This window comes from Fukomys damarensis, unplaced genomic scaffold (genome assembly GCF_012274545.1).
Source record: "Fukomys damarensis isolate Sample0158 unplaced genomic scaffold, DMR_v1.0_HiC HiC_scaffold_23, whole genome shotgun sequence".
Taxonomy (NCBI): Eukaryota; Metazoa; Chordata; class Mammalia; order Rodentia; family Bathyergidae; genus Fukomys; species Fukomys damarensis.
The window spans coordinates 53,989,987-54,007,798 of NW_022900935.1; the positions used below are offsets into that span (position 1 = coordinate 53,989,987).

A 17,812-nucleotide genomic window follows, 5' to 3' on the forward strand; every position below is an offset into this window, starting at 1 on the left:
TGCCTTGTATTTTATATATATTCATCTATATGTATCTTTGCTTACTTGAAAGAATGGGGTACTCCAGATCTGGATGGTTTCGGTCACATTTAAATGATAAAGATAGTAGTTACTAATGATATTCATCAATACAGGTAAGGAATGAACCATAGTACTGTTGAAAACAGCTGTAAAAATATAGTCCTATAATTTAAAAAAAGAGACTAATTACATACTTTATATAAATATAAGCAGATGTACTATTGCTATGCACCAACCTTTCCTCACAAGCTACTTAATTCTCATAAAAGCTACTTCAACAAATCAGACAGTACTTTATGACAGATAAAAATGACCTGACTTGGAATGTACAGGCATTTTGATACTTTATGCAAAAGTATAAAAATAAAATTAAAATTCTTATACTTTTATATATTGGTTACTTATCAGGCATAAAATATATCACCTATAACACAGCTAGCTGTTCTAAAAGTAGATTCTAATTTCCAACTAATGAGGTCAATTCAGCAAATAATTTTAGAGGAAATAATTTAATCTTTTATCACTCCTAAATGAGTATTCTTTCACATGCATCCGTCTTACCTTTTCTGAAAGCACCACATTTAAAGCTGCACTATGGGGAGCAGCTGACACATAGTCACTGTCATTAAACATCGTCACCAGTATGTTCTGGTATGTAAAAAAGTTAGTGAGATCACTGATATCTGATTCTGGTATTAGAAAATAAGCAAATAATAAAGAATCAGTTTAGATAAGACACAGAACAGACTTTTAATAACAATGGAAGGATGCTTCTCTTTTTAGAGAAATGTTTAATCTTCACAACTAAGACATAATTAAAAGCACTGACTCTGGAGCCAGTCAGCCTTCATTCACATCCAAGTTGTACCACTTACATTATGTCCTTCAAGCAAGGTACGTACATGCACTGGACCCTAGCTTCTTCTTGCACAAAGTGAGGACAGTAAGTGTATCTGCTTTATATGTACAGTAATCATGAGAATTAAATGAATTATAAATAGGAATATGAACACAGTAAATGTGCAAATTGTACCTGCTGCTGCTACAATTATTAACATTGAAAAAATATCTATGATACTCACTTGGAGTTCAATTACACAGTGAAAATAAAAATCCACTTGGCAATTTTAAGTAACAAGATAAGCAACTAAAGTCAGAAAGGTATACACTACGGTCAGTAAGTTCACTTCCTAAAGGTTTTTTTATGTTTAGGGCATAAGTAAATGTTGTTAAGTACCAAGTGCCTTAACTATATCAACATATTCAAACACATAATTAGGTCTTAATCTACATTCTCTATGGCTTGGAACCAAGGGAAAGATTTTGAGATGCATATACTATTCCAAGATAAACATTAAAACTGAAAATGATGCTAAGTAAAAGAAAAAAGTACAAAATATAACATTTTCTATTTAAGAGTAATTTTTTGCCTTAAATGCACCTTCTTCAGAAAGAATGACCTTTTTTTTTTTTTTTTTTGGCACTGGGGACCTTACCCGGGACCTTGAGCTTGTGAGGCAGGCAGTAGAACCACTGAGCTAAATCCATGGTCCTATTTTTTCTTAAATTTTAACACATTTTTTAGATAGTCACTGAAAGGATTAAACATTTCTATGTAGATGTATAAGTACATTTATATTATACATGGTAGCTCCTTCTAAAGAAAATTTTACAACTTCAAGCCAGTTTTGCCCATCATGAACTTTGAAAAAAAAAAGCATGCTGCTAACAATATTGCTACTATTCTAGGGCCAGGGATTTAGCTCAGCGGTTCGGTGACCTGCCTTGCAAGTGCAAGGACCCGAGTTCGATCCCCAGTACTGGAAAAAAAAAATATATATATATGCATATATTGCTACTATTCTAAAAAAGGAACCTAATGATTTAGGTAGTAAAAATTAGAATTTTTTTTAAACTATCAAGTACATTTAAATCAAACTCCCATTTCTATTACATACTATTCAGCATCAATAAGGTAAATATTTCATTCAATTTAGATTCTGTGCAGGCACACCATGCTTTTTACCTTAAATATTTCTAAAATACCAATCTCTGAATTCTATCTACCCCACAACCCCCTGCCCAATCAACACACATTCACAGACCTTCACACACTCTCACCAGTAGAATTTTGAAGAAGCAGATTTGTTTTGTATTTATCAGGTTTATCTCCAGATTTTAAAAAATATAAGTCTGGAACAAGTTTGACAGGAACCACAGCATTTTTAAAAGAATGATGCACCAAAAACATAAAAACCTGAACTGAAAAAAAAATTAAAAGCAGAAGCAAGCTGAAAAGAAAAAAAAAAAAATTTAAGGCTTAGCAACACATAATCCCATTAAAATCTTTTTTTATATGTTATCAATTTGACAGTTAAAAGACAGGCAAAAGGAAAATCTTTTTAAAAGATTTATTGAACATAGCCTTATGATAATAATGAAGAGAATGCCAACGTTCTTAAATTAAGTCTAAATTAAGTCCTTTTTTTTTTGGTACCGGGGATTGAACTCGGGTCCTTGCGCTTGCAAGGCAGGCCACCGAACCACTGAGCTAAATCCCCGGCCGTAAATTAAGTCTTAAGTGAGTGAGGAGAAAAAAGTTTATGAAAATATATTTTAGATCTATTCCTATAAATTATTAGAAGGTATGTAAACATGCAGTTGTAATTGCTAAAGAATCATTGTTAGAAATGTTTGTCTCTATATTTTGTGAAAGAACTACAATACTTCTTGTCCTGCCTCTATTTAATCATTAATTTTCCATATACTGACAATACTTAGATATAAAGAAGGAAATAAATGTAGTGAAATACTGATATTCTTAAAATTCCATCTTAATAATTTAATTAATAATTTAATCACATTACATGTTGTTTCACCTCTCAGCAATATACTATGATGTCCTTCTATCTGTAAAACACCTACTTGTCCTACAAAATGTCTACATTAGATGTCATGTATCATATGCATTTGGACAGCATAGATCATCACATCTTATTTAATAATTTATAATTTTCTGATACTTTATAATTAGTAATAATCACTTCTTTTTTAAATTTTGTATTTCAGGGTTGGGTATTTAGCTCAATGGTGACGCTGCCTGCCTCACAATCTCAAGGACCCAAGTATGATCCACGGTACCAAAAAAAAGAAAAAATTTGTATTTCAACTGAATGTCTTGGAAAGGCCCTCTGTGATCACTGAGTACAAAGCCCCATGCCTCCTCACCAGCACACAGCATGCTTTTTATTTTTTAGTACATATTTGCAGTATGTAATAATTACATTTATAGTGGGAGTTGGTACAGGTACATGACACATTTCGGGGGGTGGGTACTAAGGCTGGAACTCAAGACCTTGTGCTTGCACGGCAGGGACTGACACCACTCAATGAGCTAAATCTACAGTCCCTACATAACACGTTTTAATTCTTTTTACATACACCCCTCCCTCCTTTTCCTTTCTCCTCCTTCCATCTCTTAGTTCCATTCTTGAACTATTTAAATCATGATTTCCTAAAGCATACTACATTTAAATAAAACTGTATAATAAGGTAATCGATGCTTTAAGTAACGAAAAAAATCAGGATTAGACGTTATTTGTAATCTCCATGTTAAACAAAGTTAAAGAAAAAGTTGTTATTATAGTACCTCTCTGGTATTCTTATATACTAACGAACAACTTAATAGGCATAATATATAACATTTCCTAACTGTATTTGTCCACAGAACATCTTTTGTTTTGAATTGGATGTGTCCCTTCAAATTTACATGTTGACACTCTAATCCCTGACTTGTTATTTCAAAGTGGAAAGTAATTTGGGTAGATGAAGGCAAGAAGGTGTGGTCCTCATGATATGTTTGGTGCCCATGAAAGAGGCACCAGAGCAAATGTGAATGTGCTACTTGTGTGTTCTCTCACGTCTCATTCACAAGAGAAGTCATGTGAGCATACGATGAGATGGTGACTTTCTGCAGGTAAGAAGTGAGCTTTTTTTAAATTAATTTTATTGGTACATTTAATGTATACAATATAATGACATTCATTATTGGAAATTTGCACCTTTACATAATCCATCTTGGTTCTTATTTTTTTCCCCATTCCCCTGCCCTCCTTTTAACCCCTCCCTCCCTCCCTATCTACAAAGGCTTTTATGCAGGCACTTCGATCTTAGATTTCTAGCCTCTGGAAATGTGAAAAAAATAAATTTCTGTTGCTTAAATGGCCAAATCTATGGGATTTATCTGTGGAATTTTATTATAACAGTCTAAGCAAAGGCACTTCTATTATTTTCTAGAGTACTTTCAGGGTGGCAGTTCAACTAAACTAAAACATGCTGATTTAAACACATTTTGTTTAGCTAACACTGACACAGGAATAAATCAAATACTTAAATGACATTTGATACTGGAATAAATTTACTAAAAGAGGCAAATCAGCATATTTCTAACATGCAACAATTCTCTTGTTTATGATTATTAACTAAAGGTATAGTATATGAAAGTAGTCCACATTATTTCCAAATAAGTCAATTCCTAGCACCCTAGAGATTGAGGGTGTTAAGTGAGAAAGGTTAAATCTAAGTCAGTATCTTATTTTAATCCCACCTCTACTAGTTAGCCTTCTTTATATGTTTCTTGATATGTAAAATTTATTTTCCTATTTACAAGAGATTAAAAAATATACTAATGGGTAAATTAAAGATAGTGACAAAAAATAAATGTAAAAAAATAAAGAATAACAACAGTTCAAAAATTATACTATTAGTGTGAACTCTTATAGATGAAATGGCAAATGAGAATTTAAAACAGAAAAAACTCTACGGATCTTTATTATATTTACTACAATTACTATCTCTAACGTTGTGAAATTATTTTAATCTTTCAAACTACACAGGTTATTTACATATGCCAACATTTTAAAAATTAACATAGTAAATCAAACTTGTATCCTTAAAATCCAATTATCTCAGGCAAAAGAATGATAAAGATACTTACATTGATCTCACTGATTTATTTTCATGTTTCAAGGTAAGAAAATGAAATTTTGCTATTGTAGACACCTGCTGCTTCCAAAGGCTCATGGTGCTCACCAGAGAAGCTTTGGTTTCAGAAAGAATAAGCAAGCTCTGTTCCATTTCATTGAAAGACTTTGAATCCATTTCTTCTTCTGGTGGCTTCTGTGAAAATACACTAAAATCTATTTGCCAAAATAAAAAAAAAAAATTATAGTATATGCCTTTAAAAAGGGGAAATCTTACCTATTCTTTCTACCTAAGTGATTTCATCCAATTCCTGACACCATCTATATTTAACTTCAAAATATGTATCTTCAGCCCTTACTTAATTCCAGCTACATCTCAAATAATACAGCCAAAACTCATGCCTGAATTTTTTCCTTCCACAAACCCACTCCTTCACCATTCTCAGGAAAGGGTAATTCCTTTCCCAGCCTGCAAATCAAATACTTGACTACTCCCTTTTCCGAAACCTTAACAATCCAACAGCACGCTGTCACTACAACCAATATAACCCAAATCTGTTCTCTTATTTTACCACCAGTCTCATTCAACCTAAAATTAATGGTAATAGGATCCTAACTGGTCTTCCTTTCCACTCTTCTTTTAAAATGTGCTAATTACTCAACAATTGAAAGGCATTTATTTGTTAATTTTATTTACTTATTTAGTTTTTGGTACCGGGGATTCACTCAGGACCTTGCGCTTCAGAGGCAGGTGCGGTACCACTGAGCTAAACCCCCAGCCGGGAAGGCAGTGTTTGATATGCAAGTAAAATCATACTATTCCTTTGCTTTTACAACTTTCTGATAGCGTCACATTGCGCCAAGAAAACCAAATTCTTTTCCAGATATTCAAAGGCAAAACATGATCTGGTTCTTTGCATACCATCTGTCTTTTCCGTTTATTTTCTTTTCCATAACTCCACCATTAGTGGTCTTCTTTTTTTCCCCTCAAAGACACCCAACTCATTCTTTAACTAGCACTTCTGCAAAAGCAATTCTCTTCATCTGAAAATTTTTGTCCTAAAACTTTGTATCCCTGGATTTTTCTTGTCATCCAGGTCTCACACCAAGTATTTCTCAACAAAGTCATCCCTGACAATACAATTAAAGTTGACTGCTTTCAAAGGACATCTAGCTATTTCCTTTTTAATACCTTTCACTTTCATAAATATCTCAATAACTTTTTCACTTACTTTTGCATTTCCTTCCCTAAAATAACAGACTTCATATGTTTATATAATTATTTGTCTTTTTAATGATCTGTCTAGTTCATTGTCTAAAATGTTTTCTTAATCCTGTTTTTTTACCTGCTTGGTCAATTTCTGCCTCAACTTCTAGCTTTAAGAATACATCTTCCAAAGTTGTCATGGAAACACCATAAGAAATAACACCCAAATTTGAATGAATGTCTAGAGCAGAAAATAAGCCTAAAAGAAAAAAACAATGAAAGTATAGTGTAGAGGTAAACATACTATCCTAAATTGTTCTAAAATATTTAAAACAGAATATGACTAAATTTACTCAGCTAGCACAGTATTTTTGAAAATTTTTGGACTCAGGACACTTAATATAAATTGCTAAGGATCCCAAGAAAATTTTCTTTACGAGAATACAGCCATTAGATATTTATCATATTATAAACTAAAACTAAGAAACGTTTGTAAAACTTGAAATTAAAACTGAGATTGTTACTATATTAAAAGTTTAAGTAACATAGTAGAAAAGTCATTTAAGAACTTAGTTTCTTTTTAAAACAAAAAAAACCTATTGTATGTTACCATAATTTTATTTTTAAAGTATTTTTTAGAACAAAAGAAACCAATGAGAAAATGACACTTTTATTTCTTGAATATCTGTGTTAATAGGGGATAGATGAGTTCTCATATTTGTTTCTATATCCAATATGTCCTGTTTCTATATCCAGTATGTCCTGATAAAGTTATGCAATCTCCAGAAAACACTGTACATGAGAAGCTGCAGGTTAAAAGGGAAAATAATATCACTGTATTAGAAAAAAAATGTTGACCAATTCATAAGAATTGCTTCAAGAGGTCTTAGGAGTCACCCTTGCATTTCCCAGAACATACTTATAAATCTAGTGAAATAATTTAATAATTTATCAAAGAAACACAAAAGGAGGGCTGGGGATTTAGCTCAGCGGTTCGGTGGCCTGCCTTGCAAGCGCAAGTACATGAGTTCAATCCCCAGTACCAAAAAAAAAAAACCAAAAAAACAAAAAACAAAACAAAAAACAAAACAAAAAACAAAACACAAAAGGCAATAAAATGAAAAAAAAAAAAAAAAGGGAGTACTGGGACCAGGCTGCCTGGTTTCACAACTCAGCTCCACCACTTTCCACCTGTGTTAAGTTTGGATGGTGGGCAAGCTCCCTAATTTTTCTGTTTATTTCCTCATTTATAAAATATAAGCAATAATAGTACTTATCTCACACACTTGTTGAAATACTGGGATGATTAAACTAATAATTGTAAAAGGCAGAGTCTAGCATCCGTGATAAAATAAAGCACTGTATATATGTTACTAAAGAACAGGTAGTTACAAGTAGATGGGATCACAGACAAGGTACCTGGCATCCAGACATCAATCCAATTAATCAGTGTGACTACTGATAGTGACTATCAACTTGACTGGGTTAAGAAACTCCTAGGGAAGTGGTGGCAAACCTTTGGGTGGCATGTGTGTCTCAACTGGCTGTTATCATTAAAAGCTCTAACAGGCTCACCACCTCTGACCTACGGAATTAGTAAAGCACACTTGTGGGCATGTCTGGGTGGGTCATGGAAGAGTCACCCTGTGGTCTATATTTGGCCACTGGTCCCATCTCTCTGGTGCTGTTCTCCTAGTCTGTTTCATGGATCCCATGAATTAAGCAGCTTTGCTTCACCAAGTCCTTCTATCACAATGTTTACGGACTTGCAGCTAGCCAACCGTGGACTGAATCCTCTAAAACCAGGAGCCAAATAAACTTCTCCTTTAGGTTGTAGATATCAAGTATTGTGTCCTAGCAATGGGAAAGGTGACCAAGAGAATTAGTAACTTCTTTTCTTTTTTAATAAACCAACTAAACTACTATAGAAAGTAAATTTCTAATTATGAAGTAAATACTATGGGCCTTCTACATCATTAACATCCTATTTGCTATGAAATGAAAGAGGGGACTTAATTTGAGTTTCTATTTTAAAGCTGAAAAGCAATGACCTAATTCATTAATAAGAGAGTAAAATACCATAATTCATTATAGAATCATGAAATTAGAAAATAACTCAAAGTATATATAATTAGTAATATATCTTCAGAACACCTACAAGCAAATGGAGCAAAATTTTTTGAGCACATAGTTACTTTTATATTTTCCTTATATCTAAGTCAATACAATCTGGTTTCTTGAATAGTATAAAAACAAAAGAGACATCGGTGTATAGTTCAGGTTTTCAAAAACAAATAAATCAGAAATGGAGTATTCTGGTCACCTGGGGACATGGAAATTAACAAAAAAGGAAATCAAGAAAACCTATATCCCATATAAAAATCCCTACTCAACAATCAAAATTCTGAAAGTAGTACCTGCAAATTTGTCCATGTCTTTGAAAGGTAAGCTATACACAAGTTGTTGGTCATCCTGTTGTAACAAAGTAGCTCCAGGTATATGTTGTCTAACCAGTGAAGAAAGAGATTCCGTAGCACAGTATCTGTCTATGTACATGCTAGAAAAAACAAAAAAATCCTAATTTTTATGATCAATAAACAAAGAAAAATAAAATCTGAATGCTTAAATTTAGCATAAAAGATGGAGAAGGCACACTATGTACAAAGCTAAAATAACAGTTGACCAAGAATAAATATAAGGAATAAAACTGACAAAGAATGAATAGTACCTCAGGCGGTAACCAATCCCCCATTTACTTTTGAGGAAAATTGAAGAACCAACACATTTCAACATTCCTTGTGATATGACAGCTTTCCGATCTGCAAGCAGAGATTTACATTTCAATTTCTGATTACAGTGGTAATAACTCGCAATAACATTTTACCAGTTATTATATATGAGAAACACTCAACTATCTTATGAGGAATATACTAGATTACCGTCAATTTATGTACCAGTTTTTCAAATTTGAACACTGAGGCTATGTGTTTCACATAGCTATTACGTAACAAAGCCAGGAACCATAACTAGGCAATCTGATTCTAAAGAACACTTTCTTTACATCCCACAAGACTTACTAATGCTGAAGTTTTATCAGGTTTCTTTTATAAACAGATGTACAAAGAAGAAACAGAAATAATGAAACATTTTTTTAAAAACAAAGATACTGCTGAAAAGACGAATGACTTATTCAATTTATTAATTATATTATAAACTGAAAGCTGCAACATAATTTCAATCTCCTGGATCTTGCCATATGTATCTGAACCCATGTGTTACCCAGCTCACAAAGCTGTGCAGAAAACAACACAGCAAGCCTGAGGATGCTGTCCTCAGAATGGCCTGCTTGCAAGGCTAGCCCTTGGCTGGCATCAAGGAATAGATTTTGGGAGAGTTCTTATTACTGTCAAAACAGGCAAGGGTGGCTCACTCTGACTAAACTATACAATGTGGTTTGTGCTGAACACCTGCTTTTCTTCAGTCAGTCTGGAACTTTGGCAAGTATAACGCAGAGGGTACCTATATAACCAGCACTCAGTAAGAACTTTGGACAATGGGTCTCCAACAAGCTTTCCTGGTACAAAATATTTCACACATGTAATTACAACTTGGTCCTAGAGAAATTAAATGCACCATATGTGATTCCAATGAGAGAAACTCTAGGAACCTTGTATCTGGTTTTTCCCATATAACTTATTCCTTTGCTAATTCTGCTTTACATCTTTCACTATAATGAATTACAAACATGAGCTAAGACCTATGAGTTCTCCTAGGAAACTGCTGAAGAGTGGCATGGTCTGGGGAACACCCACAATATAAATATGTAATTTTTAAAGTTAAAAAACTGGACAGAAATAGATTCATTCATAGGAAAATGGATACATACTGAAGATATACTCCTAAGTGAAATAAATAAATCACACTTGTATAAATACCGAATAGTTTCCCTGGTGTAAATAATCTACAACAATGCATAAGATTCTAATAAGATTACTGACATTTAGAAATGGGAAGAAAGGAGCTAAAGGTGTAGGGAAGGTGGGATGGGTAGGGGAAGAGTAAAAAGGGAAAAGAAAAAAATGTGAGAGAATGAAAAGATGAAAATAAAGTGTTTGTAGATGGGGAGGGGAGGAGGGGGTGAAGGGAGGGCAGAGGTAAGAGGAAAAAATGAGAATCAAGACCTGTCATGTAGAGGTACAAGATCCCAACAATGAATGTAACTGTACTGTATCCCTAAAATGTACCAATAAACTCAATTAAAGCTGAAAAAAAAAAAACTGGACAGAACTACACTATGAGATAACCATTTCTCTATTTTTCAGGATCAAACACTTCTATATTCATCTTCCTTCTGGCCCATGACCATTTCCTTAACCTTTAAAAATAAAGCAAAACTCTCACCAGCAAGAATGTCAGCTTCATCCATGAAATGAGTACTAAACACTGTCACCCGGTTGGCTTTTCTGTATTTTAAAAGATTCCAAACAATATGACGAGAACAGGGGTCCATCCCAGCTGTTGGTTCATCTAGTAGTAGTATCTGTGTGAAAACGATGGAGACTACTGAAAAGCTTCTCCATTGCCAATTACTTTCAATCAGAAATACATTAAATCAGTTTTCCACTCATATTTGAGTCTGTATATATTTTTTAAATTATGACTGAATATTTTCCTTAGTATAGTTCAAAAGGCTAATTTCTGTAATAAAAAGCTATAACAATCATATAAATAAAAGTAAATTTTTACCATCTTTGACAATTAACTTTGCACATGTTAACAACTGCTTTTTAGAGATGTATACCTTATATAATCCAACACAAGCAATTTGCTTCAAGACTATTTCTAATTTTTAAAATAGTGGTATGAACTAGGCAGAAGGTTGATTAACATAAAACCAGAGTCACTCTGAGCTGTAGCAGAAAAGAGTGATATAACAGGACAGGGGGCATCGGTGAGGGTCTAAGCTCCAGGCATATAACCTGAGCTTTCTGGCACTGTGCAAGGCAGTATATCAACTGCTTCTCTGTGTCTATAGAGCAGAGAACAGCACAAAACAAAAACATGCAAAATCAAAGAATAATACAGTAAGAAATTGAAATATTTTTTCATTTTTTTCCTATCTTAACTTTTATTATGAACTCAAAATATATTTTTTAAATATATACAAAATAGTAGAATAATACTGTTATATCATCAAAGATATTTTGGGGGGGGGCCTTACTTTCTTCAGGCCTTTGTTTTTTTTCTTTTTTCTTGAATCATGGTCTTACTATATTGTCCAAGTTGCTCTTGAACTTCAGGCTCAACCAGTCCTCATGCCTCAGCCTCCTGAATAGTACCACAGAAATATGCCACTGCACCCACTCAGCTCTTTCCAAACACACACACACACACACACACACACTACAGACATAACTGAAGTTCACTCCTTTAATTCCCCAGTATCATGATGTTAAATCTTTCTGATCCATTAATGTGTATATTTAAACTCTATATATCATATCTCTCCACCGCCTGATTTTTTTAATCTAAGAAAGATAACTTAAAATAACTTCATAAGTAAAATTAATATTTATTTACCTTTGGATTCCCAAGAACAGCAATTCCTAAAGAAAGCTTTCTTTTTTGACCACCACTTAATTTTTTAGCTTGGTTATCTTTGATAGCCTGCATGTCTAAGTCTAGTAAAACCTTTTGCACCTGTAAAAGAAAAGTGTAAAAACTCATTTTTAAAATCATATCATTTGCATAATTATATCACCTTTTAAATATCTGAATTTTTGAAGCATTATTTTTAAGAATTACTGAATATGAGTTTGTAAGTAATTTTAATATTTCTCAAAATGTTCATTTTGTGTGGAAATTAATTTTGACAAATATTCATGTATAATTCTGACAATAACAAGTAATGGGTTTCTTGAGAAAGAGGACTGTCTACTTTTTTTTTTTTTTGTACTTTCCTAAGTAGTGAGGAAGAAAGATAAAACAGCAGTGTCAATGTTAATAAGGAGTAGAAGTGAAAACAGAGAGGAAAGGGGAAGGGTGAGCAGAGGAAATGTGAAGAAACAAGTATCCTCCAGAAAAAACAAGGACTTTTTTATATATACTAAAACATTTACTCCAAATTATGTACAGTTCTTTGTAATAATTTTGTTTACAGACGTAACAGAAGCTTTTTAGTTTTGTTTTTTTTTTTTTTTTGGTACTAGGGATCGAACTCAGGACCTTGTGCTGCAAGGCAGGCAGTGACATCACTGAGCTAAATCCCCGGAGCCCCAGAAGTTTTATATTTAGCCTTTTCAAGCATATTTTTATTGTACAAGTTATTAACAAAAGGTAGTTAATTTATAAGGAATATGGAGATTTGAAGGAACATGAAGTGAAGGAACATGAAGTGAAGATTTCTACATGAATAACATACTTCTTGTATTATATTGTTAGCTGGTATTCCTTTGATTGAAGCCAAAATTGATAAATTTTCTTCTACTGTCAAAACATCAAAGTGTATATCTAACTGTGGGCAAATACCAATCATTTTTCTTGCTTCAAACATTTCATCTATTTCTGAGACTCTATGTCCATAGATAGATGCAAACCCTAAAAGCAAAGTATATATTTATATTAAACACATTTAGTATTACAATGCATATATATTCCTATATAACTAGGTAGTTGCGATATATATATATATATATAAGGCTCATTTCCATATTATTAGTGATATGCCTCCATTTACATATCGATCTCATTTTTCTAGACTTCCAGGCCGTATTACACTGTGGAAGGAGCAAGGAACCAACAAATTAACATCAAACATAAATATCTATTGATGTATCGTTTATAATTATATTTGAGGACCAATTTTTCTTCATTTTGAAAATAGCGAGATTGAAGAATAGTTTTATCCTATCTCTGTAGTTTTAAACAAATTGTTTCTGAATTCCAGCTTTTTTTTCTCTATAAACTGAATACTAACAACAGCCTACGAAAGAACTATTAATCAAGGTGATAATTTATAAAGAGCTATAATAAAAATCATGGATCTTTAAGTAAATGTTAGATAAGATTAAATCCAAGAGTGGCATGATTAAGGATGAAGAACAAAACTAAAATAATTTCCAAAGTTGAACTGCATTTAAAAGGTTGAAATAAAGATTATAGTTTAGCCATTTTATAAAGTAAAATATTAATTTTACTGCCATGTCTTGGTTACTGCAGAAACATGAGGGCTTCTTATAATGCATACCTGTAGAACAATTACAGATCAAAATTATACCTTTGAAGTATGTCCCTAATTTTATTTTAGGACATAGTATTATTTATCATTCTTTTGAATTATTGCTATGTATTTAGAAATTTATATTTACTTTTTTAACCTGAAATAGTCTACAGGTTTGATTTAATTTCAAATTACTGATTTATATTTCCTTGAAAATAAAAAACATGAAGACATATATTTAACTATGTGATAAAAACAGCAACAAAATTAGATCCTTTTTTACTTTATTAAACATGGACTCATTTTTATTTTGTCTTGAAAAACAACCAAATATGTGTAGTAGAGAAAATACCTTCACAGATACAGAGGTTGGTCCCAAATTGCTGGTAAAAATAATCCTGTGTACATTTAAAGGATAAATGCAGTATCTTGTAATATCTTCTTAATAACATTAAGAAAACAAAGCAAAACAATTATTTTAAATCGAAAATCTCTCACCATCAGAAGGCGGGCATAATCCACAAAGAATATTCATCAATGTACTCTTTCCAGTTCCACTATGGCCAAGTAATGCAGTAATCTGACCCTCATATATGTCAAATGACAAATCTAATTCAGGAATAAAGAAAACTCAAATGTGATTTTTATTTGTTTATCTGCACAAGACTTGTAATACTTGAGCAATCTTAATGTAAGGCAATAAAGTGAAAGAATATTCAACTTTATCAGCATATTTCACTATAGGTTAAAAAGCTTCTTTGTTATAGTTAATGGTAGAAACAGTAAAAGTAAATAAAATTTTTGTAGTTGTTCATATAGTAAAACTTAGGGTATTAAAAAAACTATTTGGAAGTTTTCTGTGTAACAACTTTAGGGAATTTTCAAGAGCAAACAAAGAAAAAAAATTCTCTCAAAGGTATTTAAAGACACATTAAATACACTGCCATAAATAATTTTTAAACACCTAGAAATTAATCACAGTGAGGAAATGGCTAAGTAACTAACTGAAAGGTTCCATTTAGTGAAGAGATTATCACTGGATGGATGCATGAGTGAAGGAAGACAAGAGACAGGGATCTAAAAGGATAAGGCAGAAAACAGTCAAGAAAATAGGCTAAGGCTAAATATAAACAAGAAAGAAAAATTATCACAATCCAAAGAAAAAGAAGAGCGAGAAACATCAACAAAAACATACAGCATCTTAAATGTGCTGTATAGGAAATAAGGATGAAGGAAGAAACTCTTGACTATCCCATAAATATAACTACCTCAGAGAAGCAGAAAGTGACACAGATACTGTGCATACGCTCACACTGGTATCCACATATGTTAATCTGAAATGCAATATATTAGTGAAACATCCTTTTAACGTATAATAGTTACTTCACAGAAAATTGTGTTTACAGGTAAATAAATTCAGGTGAGTCCTATAATCCAGGAAATATAAGATTTATTTTTAGATATCGTTATATAAAAGTAATCACTCAACAAAAGTATCTTGCTACAGATAACAAATCCTGGAATATCATGGTTCATACCAATTCAGGAAGAAAAATATTTATGACCATGTATAGGGATATAGCTACTGTGTTTAAAGGGTTTAGTACTTCTATTTAGAAGATTCCAAATGCTACGGCAATGTAGTAGTCCTATAATTACTTTTCCAGCCTGACAATACCACACATTCAAATTTAGAATCTGTCATTCTGCATATAGAAGATAGCAGACCCACCATAATCTTTGCCCTAATAACTATAAATTTGTAACTTGAGGAAGCACACTGATTTTCCTTCTCAAGAGAGTGTGGGAAGGTATCTTAGCTAATGGTAATGATCTGGAAGGCTTTCCCCTAGATATTCTTACATTTTGAATAAAACAGATACTCTGAGCTCTCAATTCTCATTTCTGCCCATGACACTAACCAAAAATGGCAGTAGCCATTCTAAAATCTGTTGTTTGTTTTTTTAAATCTAACTCTTAGATGAATTAGTCAATCCTCCCTTTGCAATCAACTAATAAGAGAAATCATTACATACTGGGTTTTATCTTCAAGTAAGCACCCACAGTCTATTTTGTGAGATAGCAATTTATTACATAAAAATCTACACAGAAAAGTTATTTAGTCACTGAAGCCAGGGACTAAATGTTGAAAACTCAGCTCAAAAAGTAACTAAGACCCTCTGAGCATAATTTCTCATCTATGCCCTAGAGATCAAAAGCCAGACCGATGACTTTTATGAAGCATTTATATAAAATAGATTAGTGAAGCTCAAATGGTTCATTTAAAATGCTATAATCTTTTTAGCTAATACCGATTTAATATTATAATCCTTTCAATTACAAGGAATGAAATTCATCTTCTGTAGACAGATGATGGTTTTATTTTTAACAAATTTACTAAGACATCAACTCATATGCTGTGAAGTATTAAAGAACTATTATCAGGGTTCAAACACCTGAACAGGAAGGCAAGAGTTCAAGTCACATACCCAACTAGTACAGAAACTTAGGGAACATACCTTACATGACTACACTGGGATCTTAAAGGATTAAACTTTAGAAGTAAGGGTGAGTCAGAAGTACTCTGTCCCTAATAGAAACTAAAATCCGCTTCAAATAAGGTGCCATTTTTCACCATCTATGAAAGCCTGGAACTGGGCTTGACCATAAATAGAAAAGCCTTTCTTTATTATGTGCAGAGATATCACAGAGGTCTCTGTCATTGGGTTCCTCCCTGTTCTCAGTCATCTAAGAGTTCCATATCATCTAACAGCACTACAATTTATATTCTAATTTAAAATTATTTGCAGGATAAAGAGCAAAGTAGGTGGTTTAACATGTTCACAACAGGGCCATAATTCAGACTTCTTGCTGTAGGGCATTACAGATCACCTGATGGGACAGATATGTATGTACGGTGGTACAAGCCAGCTGGAACACATTAAAACAACTCGTAAAAATAAGAAAATGCTGGCCAGTTTCAAAGATAACCATCTGCTGAGGGCTGCAGCAGGCTAGAGATTGGAGGATGGTAAATATATGAAGAACAATTCTAAAAGTGAAAGTAACAACAGAATATATAATAGGCTAAGCAGAGTTTTGAAGAGACACAAAATTGAGAGAACAATACTTTGGTAAATCTCTCAGGCTTTTGAGTGGAATCATAAAGGACTAACCTTTAGGAGTACGGGTAAATCAGCCTTACTCTGAGCCTGATAGAAACTAAAATGCAGCTTCAAGTCATTTCCGCCCTGAGCTGATGAAGGTGACCTAGGATTTCTGGTATCCCAATAGCTGTAAGCCAGAAGCAAAGACAAAACCTCTCGAGAGCAATAACACATCATTACATTACCCAGGTACCTACAATTATCACATCAACTTATCCAAACAACTACAACTATTCACATGTTATTAGTAGCATTCAGTCAAAAATAATCGGACAAAAGAAGGTAAGACTAGTAACTGAAAGAGACCTATTAGAAAAGCAGATGTTGGCACCATACAACAAAGATTTTTAAATAACTATGCTATCATTTTTACAAGACAGAGTTGGCAAATAACTAGAAACCACACGCACACAAGTGCAGACAAAAGCTGGAAAAGGTGAAATTAGACTTTAAAAGACAGTTTATCAGCAAATTAGACTCAATTGAAGAAAAATTAGTGATTAAAAAGAAAGCAGAATGGGCCAGGGATGTAGCTCAGCAGCATAGCACCTGCCTCACAAGCACAAGGTCTTCAATCTGTGACACCAAAAAAAAAGAGAAAGAAATCAGAATATATATCTAGACCAAAGAATAAGCAATTCAGATTGACAAATACAAGACAAATGAGATTAAAAGTTATCACATGTAATAATAATCATAAAATGTGAAAAAAGAGAATAGGGAAGAAACAATATTGGAACAGAAATAGCTGAGAATTTTGTAAAATAAGAAATCAAGAAATAAAGAGTACTAAGATGGGAATGGAATTAACATGAGAAAAAGAAAAAATGGAAACAAAGTCTTTGTAGATAGGGAGTGGTAGGGGGAGTTAGGGAGGGCAGGGAAATGCAGAAAAAATAAGAACCAAGATGGATTATGTAAAGGTGAAAATTTCCAATGATGAATGTCACTACATTGTATACCTTTAAATGTACCAATAAAATTAATTTTGAAAAAGAGTACTACACAAGCAGTACAAATGTTAATGCAAACAAAAACATGTAGGAAGTATGTTATACTAAAATTTTAGAAAACGAAAAACATCTTTAAAAACAGCCAGAGAAAATGAATATAACAAATACAAAGGAATTCTAAAACTGTTGGAGTTTTCTGTGCAACCAAAACGATGCAAATAAGAGAAATCAAATTAGATTTTAAAATGCTGAAACAACGCAAC

At 32.8% G+C, this 17,812-nt stretch overlaps 1 protein-coding gene across 1 annotated transcript in view; it reads right to left on the reverse strand.

Annotated features, from left to right (window-relative positions):
* Positions 1–17,812, reverse strand: part of Abca5 (ATP binding cassette subfamily A member 5) — a 73,881-nt gene that overhangs the window by 27,837 nt on the left and 28,232 nt on the right. Inside the window, exons 12-22 of the mRNA XM_010640575.3 lie at positions 13,928–14,038; positions 12,632–12,807; positions 11,791–11,910; positions 10,612–10,750; positions 8,939–9,029; positions 8,628–8,767; positions 6,350–6,469; positions 5,018–5,219; positions 2,143–2,312; positions 583–710; positions 46–183 (exon numbers count right to left, since the gene is read on the reverse strand). Of these exons, the coding sequence (XP_010638877.1) occupies positions 46–183; positions 583–710; positions 2,143–2,312; positions 5,018–5,219; positions 6,350–6,469; positions 8,628–8,767; positions 8,939–9,029; positions 10,612–10,750; positions 11,791–11,910; positions 12,632–12,807; positions 13,928–14,038 (1,535 nt within the window). The remainder of the gene's footprint in view (positions 1–45; positions 184–582; positions 711–2,142; positions 2,313–5,017; positions 5,220–6,349; positions 6,470–8,627; positions 8,768–8,938; positions 9,030–10,611; positions 10,751–11,790; positions 11,911–12,631; positions 12,808–13,927; positions 14,039–17,812) is intronic.